Consider the following 11,591-nt stretch of genomic DNA (forward strand, 5'->3'; position numbering starts at 1 on the left):
GTAGTGTTTAGTGTGTCATGTGTAGTGTGTCCTGTGTCCTGTGTAGTGTGTCCTGTGTAGTGTGCCATGTATCATGTCATGTGTCATGTGTCATGTGTAGTGTTAAGTGTGTCATGTGCAGTATCAGCTCCTACAATGTCTGTCTGTCTGTCCGAGGCTGTGAAGCACCCGATGTACGGGACAATCACAGTACTGCGCATTAAGCATATAATTTCATCTCATCACCAGCGAAACACGATCGCAGGTAAACCCCCATAAACGTCTGTATGACAGTAACTGGAGCCATATCTCACCGATACAATATAACCACGCACAATGACGCTAGTTACCTAAGACAACCTTCACATTACAGATGGGAATCTGTTTAAGGATGGGCGCCTCAGTAAAACATTCAGTATGTGGGTCATTATGAACATTATGCCAGGCCACCGTCCCTCGCGGAGTCTATTTCCATATCTCCAAACTCCAGTAAGTACCATGACATATCCGTAGTACTGCCATGGGCGACAAATAAAACCAGTGATGCTTAAAAACTAACCCGGAGCCTCTATTTAAACCGACTGTCTTAGCAAAACTGACAACTTACATACGTAGTACGTTCAGCCTACGCTACAGGATTTTGAAAAATATTGTCAGTACAAATGACAAAATTGCACAACATCACAACATGACAATATTGAGTCATTATATTTTTTAAAAAAGGTATTCAGTGATTCATGAATAAATATAACTGTCACCTGACATAACTGGGTTTGTTATGATGCGTTTCACTCGCAGTAAAAATCTGAAGCTACATAACTATAGATAACGTGATTCATAGCAAGTAATAGTTTAAACTGCTTCAATATGTAATAGTTATGATTCACATTTTTGCACTCAATAAACATAAAAGGTAAATTACAAGGTAGTTCAACAATTGTAAATTAAAGTATTATTAATAAGGTACTTATCCCAATTACTGAGATGACACATATAATTCAGCAATTTTTTTTAAATATAAAGAAACAAAATCGTGGAGAATAATTTTTAAAAAAAGAATAATTTGCAAAAAAATATACAAATGCCAAGTGTTTGTAGAACTAGAATACCTAATAGTTATAGTTATCCAAACAAGCATTTCTGAGGCCTCTATTATGAGGTATTTCTTCCAAACATCCTGTATATTGTAATACAGATAATTAGAACATGATGGTACATAATAGACCTCTGTCGTGAAAAGCATGTGATTCACGGTTATCTGAGCAAACAGAACATGAATCACAATCTCATCTTTTCATAGGAAGCAGATCCCCTCATAAATGCACTCTTATGAATATTCATAAATAACAACACCAGCAAAAACACTCATAAAAAAAATCATTTGGAAATGAAGAAATTGTGACACGTCATAAACGCCTCTTTTACGACATTTTCCATTTCGACTGAGCTTTTATATGTGTCCAAATCCTTCACAGTCTCATTGAGAAATTTCCCTAAAGGAAAACTCGGGGCTCTCACGGCAGATAAAAGTTTCCCAGAGGCTCTGTGTATGGTATTATGCTAAGAAGACCTACACACTTCACCTCATCAAAATGACCGGAAATGAGCGTGATAAATTTGCACGAACACTGTGCCATGGTAAGCCGAATTTCAATATGGTTATGTTTATCAAGTTTTTCAACCCCTCGAGACTAAACAGCTCAACATGTGGAGGGGGGCAAGGTGTAGCGTACCTAGTGTCACGGCGGTCCGTCATCCACCCGCCAACTGTTTACCAAGTCATCAGCCAATCAGAAAGCAGTATGCCGCTGATGAATCACCCGTGATCTCGAGGTTAGACACGCTGAGCTATAGAAAGCTGTGTCGGTATCTGAGGTCTTCAGTCGAGGGGGTCGCAGTGGAGGGAATCGTGCAAGATAGTTGTTTGTCAGTATCGTCATGCTGTCTTTCTGAAATAAAACACACAAGATAAGTAGTTTATTCTTTGATCTTGTTAGTAGATATTTCTTCAATTGTTCACACCAAATCACACTTAAGGTGATCAATGTTGTTAATGACAAAACCCATTTCACAAAACTTTAATTTTTGTCGGTATATTATTAGTATAAATTGTTCATACCTTTTCCCACTGAAGGTGTTCAGTGTTATTAATGACAAAACCCATTTCACAAAACTTAAATTTTTGTTGGTATATTATTAGTTAAAATTGTTCACACCAAACCCTTTCACAAAACTCAAACATTTATCAGTTTCTTGATAGTTTATCATTTGAATATACATTTGGATGATGCTTATATTGTCTATATAAATCGCTCAATATATTAATATCTCTAAGAGTACAATGTCAGTATTCATATAATGATCAAGCCCTTTATCGTATCAGAAACAACTTTTGAAGTTAGGATTACTTTAAACTTTATTCATTCGCTACACTGTCAATAAAGGCATGGCCACGTGACCCTGTCAATGTACATTTCATGAAACGTCAGTTTCACGTTGACTAACTACCCCCACGTGTTCCTCGCCTCCATTGTCTTCAACTCCATTTGACCAAGTGACCACCACCCCAATATCATATAACCCTTTCTCACACAAATCAGTGCCCTTCTATTTTTTCACTTTGACCAGCCATAAATCACACACATACAGATATAGAAAGTCGGTGTTTCAAAGAAGCATCTCTTGTGCTCTCATGCGTGAAAGCTCTCCCTTTAAACATGGAGGCCAAGGAGTGCTAAGTTTAGCCGCAGTGTGACCACAAATTGACATAGACTAATCGTTTTACAATTACCAGTGGAAATGGGTGAAATGAAATTGACGCAGGATGTCGATTGCTGTTGGTATTGATGTCATGCTGGTCTGACCGACTCAGCCCACAAGGTTGCCTGGTCCAGCGGGTAATCAGGTTTATAACTCTTTCAAATGTACAAGGAAATATCATTTTTTTAAATAATGATTAGTTTTTAACTTGAATATGAGAATATGAGACATTAGGTACTATTTACTTGTGTCATCTCTCATTAAACTGGTGAAAGTCTTGTAAGAAAGTTTCCATTCAATCAGGTTTGATATCAAACCATGCAATTTCAAGGGTTGTGTTGTGGTGAGGTTGTTTCAAGGGTAGGGATGTGGTGATATTGTTTCAAGGGTAGGGTTGTGGTGAGGTTGTTTCAAGGGTAGGGTTGTGGTGAAATTGTTTCAAGGGTAGTGTTGTGGTGAGATTGTTTCAAGGGTAGGGTTGTGGTGAAATTGTTTCAAGGGTAGTGTTGTGGTGATATTGTTTCAAGGGTAGGGTTGTGGTGAGATTGTTTCAAGGGTAGGGATGTGGTGAATTTGTTTCAAGGGTAGGGATGTGGTGAAATTGTTTCAAGGGTAGGGTTGTGGTGAGATTGTTTCAAGGGTAGGGATGTGGTGAAATTGTTTCAAGGGTAGGGATGTGGTGAAATTGTTACAAGGGAGGTTTGTGGTGAGATTGTTTCCAATAATCAAGTCCTAATACATGAAAAACAAAGACATCAATATCTTGTCAATATATGTCAACATCTTGTTAGTATCTTGTCAGTATGACAGTCCCTCCCTCTGACATGGACGTGCAGGTAGTGACCCACTGTTGTCCTGTGTTGACGGCAGCGCCTACAAACTTGGATAGACACAGTCGGTGCTTATGTGAAGACAAGATAAACACAACAACTGAAGTGGACGCAGGAGAACATGCTTCAGTAAACAGTTCATTTCAATTACAAAGGCTATCCATTACTGAAAGCGTCTATTTTTTTCTTGACAGAACAAGTGGTTGTCTGTTTCTTAGCACCTACAGCATGGTGTGGTTGGTGGCAGTTTCATTGTAGTCACCGGGTGCTTCGAACACGGTAAACTCATATTTCTGTTATCTTAAAAAAAATATCCACATACTTGAAATAAAACAGGGATTTGGGATGTGTTCATGTTTGTATGTCACCCGATTCATTTCTGTGTTCCTGACGCCTTTCTTTTACACAAGGCTGGGGCAAGAGGGTGCGGGGTGACTTTAGTTAGGGGGTGAGGGGTGAGGAGGGAGGGGTGAGGGGTGAGGGGTGATTGAGGGAGGGGTGAGGGGTGAGGAGGGAGGGGTGAGGGGTGATTGAGGGAGGGGTGAGGGGTAATTGAGGGAAGGGTGAGGGGTGATTGAGATAAGGGTGAGGGGTGATTGAGATAGGGGTGAGGGGTGATTGAGGGAGGGGTAAGGGGTGAGGAGGGAGGGGTGAGGAGGGAGGGGTGAGGGGTGATTGAGGGAGGGGTGAGGAGGGAGGGGTGAGGAGGCAGGGGTGAGGGGTGATTGAGGGAGGGGTGATTGAGGGAGGGGTGAGGAGGGAGGGGTGAGGGGTGATTGAGGGAGGGGTGATTGAGGGAGGGGTGAGGAGGGAGGGGTGAGGGGTGATTGAGGGAGGGGTGATTGAGGGAGGGGTGAGGAGGGAGGGTTGAGGGGTGAGGAGGGAGGGTGAGGAGGTTGGTGTGTGGGGTGATTGAGGGAGGGGTGAGGAGGTTGGGGTGTGGGGTGATTGAGGGAGGGGTGAGGAGGTTTGGGTGTGGGGTGATTGAGGGAGGGATGAGGAGGTTTGGGTGTGGGGTGATTGAGGGAGGGGTGAGGAGGTTGGTGTGTGGGGTGATTGAGGGAGGGGTGAGGAGGTTTGGGTGTGGGGTGATTGAGGGAGGGGTGAGGAGGTTGGGGTGTGGGGTGATTGAGAGAGGGGTGAAGGGTGATTGAGGGAGGGGTGAAGGGTGATTGAGGAGGGGTGAAGGGTGATTGAGGGAGGGGTGGTTGAGGGAGGGGTGAGGGGTGAAGAGGGAGGGGTGAAGGGTGATTGAGGGAGGGGTGAAGGGTGATTGAGGGAGGGGTGAGGAGTGATCGAGGTAGAGGGTAAGGTGTGATTGAGGGAGGGGTGAGGTGTGATTGAGGTAGAGGGTAAGGGGTGATTGAGGGAGGGGTGAGGGATGATTGAGGTAGAGGGTAAGGGGTGATTGTGGGAGGGGTGAGGTGTGATTGTGGGAGGGGTGAGCTACAACGACTGCGACCTGATCTTCCCATGTGGTTACCATTCAATGGACTATCCACACATTGTGACCAGCCAATCCCCCTTACGACAAGATCAAGTCAATCAGGACCCTGGACTCCCCAGCAGGGACAAGGGGAGGCTACCCACACTACAATCATGACCCTTGCAGCCACACAGCCGAAATGTCAAAATTAGTCACATCACACTCAACAAGACATCAAGCAGTACACTAGCATACAACTCATTACAGCAGCATACAACTAAGTACAACAGCGTACAACTCAGTACAACAGCGTACAACTCAGTACAACAGCATACAACTCAGTACAGCAGCATACAACTAAGTACAACAGCGTACAACTCAGTACAACAGCGTACAACTAAGTACAACAACTTTGTATGTTTCTAATAAGTAATTGTTGTACTAACTCCGTCTTCACTGATCAGTTTGTAAAAGAAAAGAATGGCAGCCTCTGTATCATAGTGGTTAAAAGTGTCTGCCCGGAGATCGGAAAGTTGGTGGTTCAGTTCCCTGGCCGATTGAAACATCTAATATGATTGAGGTAAGGATAATCATAATTATATATATAATGTCGCAGTTTCACACTAAAAACAATTGTTCCAACGAATAAACCAAAAAGGACAACAGACAAAGATCTCAGGGACCTTTCGATATATATATCATTACTAAGGCTGGGACGGGTAACTCGGGTACTCGGGTCGGGTGGGTCCTAAGTAGGACCCGGGTACCCACAGGACTACCCGGAGTCGTGGTTAGTCACGTGATATATTGTTTAATGACAAACATTATCTCAAACTCTATGGTTACACTATAAGTCACTAATGTTCCCATTTCTTTCAGACAATGCACCCATTCCTTCTGACTTTTTTATGTTTGAATAAAGATAAAACTTCATGCAGTCAACTTCAGTGTATGCATGACCAGATCGTTTTACACGTGTATCTAAATACATTTTGCCAGGGCTAAGGTCAAACTTTTCCAAATCAGACAGTTTGTGCCTATCTCTAAATATCTACAGCGGGTACCCGGGTAGGGTCAGGTAATAGGGTGGTGGGTACCCGGATAGTAAATTTGGACACATCCCAACCCTAGTCATTACAAACAAGATAGTTCAAGAGCTGCATGTATTGAAATGAATGCAGGACGGCAGTCATGTCATCACACAATCGCACCATAAACAGACACAAAAACATCATGTCGTACTTCACAGATACCAAAGCCCGGGCTGTTTCCCGTTTCAATTCACATGCTGATTGCTTTTTAAAAAAACTTTTAATGGTTAAAAAATTACTCATAAACTACATCCCTATCTTTCACCAATGGCCCAAACTACAATGAAACAAACCCATGAATTCGGCAAAACAAGACATCAGTGAAATCAGACGTTCTTGTTTTTCTTATTGTCTGAAATAAATCCGAAATACAAATAAAGATTTCAAAGTGCGGCAATGGGAGGGACAAGAGTCTCTCCAATTCAAATAAAAGAATCGGAGAAGCGAAATTAATTCCGAAAAGATTGATAACTGAACGTTTTGACGGAGGGGTGAACGGAATCACAATGGCCAATGAAATCAAACACAAACGAGAGAAGAAAGAAGAATCGGATGAATGAGAGAAAGAGGGGAGGAAAGTGCTGGCGAGCATGTCATTTCAACAATGCCCATTCAACCGGTTGAAAATAAATGGACGGAGATTGAACGCATAAGCATCATCCCACAGGTGTATTACGACCTCTCTCCATGGTAACCGTTAAGATGTGACTGACAATAAGAACACCATTAAATGTTAGCAACATGAATGGATGAATGATCTATCTTTCGATAAACACTAGGGGGAGCCACTGATGAATAGAAGCTCTCAGCAACAGGTGAATAGCTGCTACGACTTTGAAAGAACTGAACCTGCAGTAACGTGAATACCTATTCACAAGATTTAAACTAATTAGTTGTCGCATCGGAGGAGAGCCCTTTCTTGAAAGAAAAGATCATCATAAGAATTGATGCCATTCAAAACGACAGGTCGGCAGTTTATTTCAAAAATAATTACAGCCCTTGAAAAACAAATTGTAAGGTTCTCTTAGATTAAACTGCGCATCTTTCTTAGGGACATTGTCAGCCACAATTTACTGGTGTTTTCATGAGGAGTTTTGAATCTTCCTGGTTACTACTCCTGAACATAGCTCCTCTGTGTAACAGAGCAACAGTTGATGCAATTATTGAAGTTAATGTAATAGGTCAGAGGTAAATACTGGTCCCTCAAGACCGAAAATGATGCTAGAGATATCGTAAATGTTGAAGATGTTTTTTATTACCTTAATTGCACACATAAGTGTCATAAGTTTTAACCTGGCACTTGATGGATGCAGCATTCATTCTGACAAGCTTTGAACAGGGGTTTTATGTGACAGAGCGAAGGTCATTTATGAAGTGATTAATCAAATCTAGCTTCACCCGGGAAACCTGCAGTCTCATTATTCTTCCACCCTCCAATCAAGTATCGATGTGTTGTGCTTTTGTTGCCATAAATTTGATAAACAGAATAAATTTACTCTTTATTTACATATACTGCTCAAAACAAGTTAAGGAACACATGAGTCTGCCATATTCTATTCAGTAAACTACGGTCATAACAAACTCAATGCTATGACAGATTAACTATAGTGACATGCATGACAGATTAACTATAGTGACATGCCATGGCAGATTAACTATAGTGACATGCATGACAGATTAACTTTAGTGACATGCCATGACAGATTAACTATAGTGACATGCCATGACAGAATAACTATAGTGACATGCCATGACAGATTAACTATAGTGACATGCCATGACAGATTAACTATAGTAACATGCCATGACAGATTAACTATAGTGACATGCATGACAGATTTGCTATAGTGACATGCATGGCAGATAACTATAGTGACATGCCATGACAGATTAACGATAGTGACATGCCATGACAGATTAACTATAGTGACATGCCATGACAGATTAACTATAGTCACATGCCATGACAGATTAACTTTAGTCACATGCATGGCAGATTAACTATAGTGACATGCCATGACAGATTAACTTTAGTGACATGCCATGACAGATTAACTTTAGTGACATGCCATGACAGATTAACTATAGTGACATGCATGACAGATTAACTATAGTGACATGCATGACAGATTAACGATAGTGACATGCCATGACAGATTAACTATAGTGACATGCATGACAGACTAACTATAGTGACATGTCATGACAGATTAACTATAGTGACATGCATGGCAGATTAACTATCGTGACATGCCATGACAGATTAACTATAGTGACATGTCATGACAGATTAACTATCGTGACATGCCATGACAGATTAACTATAGTCACATGCATGGCAGATTAACTATAGTGACATGCCATGACAGATTAACTTTAGTGACATGCCATGACAGATTAACTATAGTGACATGCATGACAGATTAACTATAGTGACATGCCATGACAGATTAACTATAGTCACATGCATGGCAGATTAACTATAGTGACATGTCATGACAGATTAACTATAGTGACATGCCATGACAGATTAACTTTAGTGACATGCCATGACAGATTAACTTTAGTGACATGCCATGACAGATTAACTATAGTGACATGCATGACAGATTAACCATAGTGACATGTCATGACAGATTAACTAAAGTGACATGCATGGCAGATTAACTATAGTGACATGTCATGACAGATTAACTATAGTGACATGCCATGACAGATTAACTATCGTGACATGCCATGACAGATTAACTATAGTGACATGTCATGACAGATTAACTATAGTGACATGGATGGCAGAATAACTATAGTGACATGCCATGGCAGATTAACTATAGTGTTATGCCATGACAGATTAACTATCGTGACATGCCATGACAGATTAACTGTAGTCACATGCATGGCAGATTAACTATAGTGACCTGCCATGACAGATTAACTTTAGTGACATGCCATGACAGATTAACTATAGTGACATGCATGACAGATTAACTATAGTGACATGCATGACAGATTAACTATAGTGACATGCATGACAGATTAACCATAGTGACATGTCATGACAGATTAACTAAAGTGACATGCATGGCAGATTAACTATAGTGACATGTCATGACAGATTAACTATAGTGACATGCCATGACAGATTAACTATCGTGACATGCCATGACAGATTAACTATAGTGACATGTCATGACAGATTAACTATAGTGACATGGATGGCAGAATAACTATAGTGACATGCCATGGCAGATTAACTATAGTGTCATGCCATGACAGATTAACTATCGTGACATGCCATGACAGATTAACTGTAGTCACATGCATGGCAGATTAACTATAGTGACCTGCCATGACAGATTAACTTTAGTGACATGCCATGACAGATTAACTATAGTGACATGCATGACAGATTAACTATAGTGACATGTCATGACAGATTAACTATAGTGACATGCATGGCAGATTAACTATAGTGACATGCCATGACATATTAACTATAGTGACATGCCATGGCAGATTAACTAAAGTGACATGCCATGACAGATTAACTATAGTGACATGTATGACAGATTAACTATAGTGACATGCATGATAGATTAACTATAGTGATATGCCATGACAGACTAACTATAGTGACATGCCATGACAGATTAACTATAGTGACATGCCATGACAGATTAACTATAGTAACATGCCATGACAGATTAACTATAGTGACATGCCATGACAGATTTACTATAGTGACATGCATGGCAGATAACTATAGTGACATGCCATGACAGATTAACGATAGTGACATGCCATGACAGATTAACTATAGTGACATGCATGACAGATTAACGATAGTGACATGCCATGACAGATTAACTATAGTCACATGCATGGCAGATTAACTATAGTGACATGCCATGACAGATTAACTTTAGTGACATGCCATGACAGATTAACTTTAGTGACATGCCATGACAGATTAACTATAGTGACATGCATGACAGATTAACTATAGTGACATGTCATGACAGATTAACTATAGTGACATGCATGGCAGATTAACAATAGTGACATGTCATGACAGATTAACTATAGTGGCATGCATGGCAGATTAACTATTGTGACATGCCATGACAGATTAACTATAGTGACATGTCATGACAGATTAACTATAGTGACATGCATGGCAGAATAACTATAGTGACATGCCATGGCAGATTAACTATAGTGTCATGCCATGACAGATTAACTATCATGACATGCCATGACAGATTAACTATAGTCACATGCATGGCAGATTAACTATAGTGACATGCCATGACAGATTAACTTTAGTGACATGCCATGACAGATTAACTTTAGTGACATGCCATGACAGATTAACTATAGTGACATGCATGACAGATTAACCATAGTGACATGTCATGACAGATTAACTATAGTGACATGTCATGACAGATAACATTACTCACGATAAAAATTGCTATTTGAAATCAGTCAATGTATTGAGCATAAAAAAATGACATTGTGATACGTATCGTGGAAAGAATGAACCTCAATTCACTGATATACTGGTAATACCTCACACCCTTAATATACTCGATCTGGACAAATATACTTCATATACCAAATAAGTGTAATAACACCATATGTTGCAACTACGATGAGTCCAACTCTGTGACACTTAGTTTTCAGAGTAAGATCATAGCGAACTCACCCAGAAATATTCTACTCAATACAAGTTAAGGAAGTCTTTGAAAGACATTTGGAAGTGATACACATGAGGAAGAGAATTTATGGATGTCAACTTCTTTATTATGAGGAACACAACATTTCAGCGTATATGCTTACTCGTCCTGGTGAATGATGACGATTCGCCTGATGAAGGAGTAAGCATATACTCCGAAACATTGTTCCTCATAACAAAGAAGTCGACATCCATAAATTCTCTTCCTTAAGTTAAAGAACACCCACAATTGGAAGGTGTGTTGCAATAACCAACAGGAATGATATTCACCTTAGTCATAGAAAAAAATAAGTTTTTTATTACTTTTGAGCAGTACACAAAATAATTCATACTCATGAAAATATCATCACTCGATGAGACATGTTATTAGACAAGGAAATACAAATATCCTCGATATATTACCTTCATTCTTCAACATAACAATGACTGTAACAATCACAGAGGATTAAGACCCAAACAACATATTATGATTTCTTGTACAAATGTGTACCAATATCCACACAGATCAAGAGATAAACGCAATTTGCTCAAAGTTCACCACTGTCGACTTACGTAACACACTCGCTAACACTCACTTGACAAGAGTTGCCAAGAGCGTGGCCGTCACCCTTCAATTTCTATACAGATTAACCAAGTCCCACAAATGCTTTAGAAATATACATAGAACACATTGCATAATGCCAGCGGTAATGGCTGGAGATTAAGGTGTTTGGAAAACCATAATCTGTTGAAAATGTAACACTTTGAGAAGAATCGTCCCACAATCA

The 11,591-nt window shown here is 40.2% G+C and overlaps 1 protein-coding gene across 1 annotated transcript; it reads right to left on the reverse strand.

The window, feature by feature from the left end:
* Window positions 1-3,942: 3,942 nt before the first annotated feature.
* LOC124152812 (extensin-like) lies at window positions 3,943-5,055 on the reverse strand. Its single transcript, XM_046525857.2, has one exon. It carries the CDS (start codon window positions 5,053-5,055, stop codon window positions 3,943-3,945), a length of 1,113 nt encoding a protein of 370 aa, XP_046381813.2.
* Between the last annotated feature and the right edge of the window lie 6,536 nt (window positions 5,056-11,591).

Source organism: Haliotis rufescens, unplaced genomic scaffold (genome assembly GCF_023055435.1).
Source record: "Haliotis rufescens isolate VD_foot unplaced genomic scaffold, xgHalRufe1.0.p SCAF_3, whole genome shotgun sequence".
NCBI lineage: Eukaryota > Metazoa > Mollusca > Gastropoda > Lepetellida > Haliotidae > Haliotis > Haliotis rufescens.

Excerpts from the sequence above, each read along its gene's own strand:
- LOC124152812 (XM_046525857.2), bottom strand. The coding sequence starts at position 5,055 with ATGGTAACCACATGGGAAGATCAGGTCGCAGTCGTTGTAGCTCACCCC.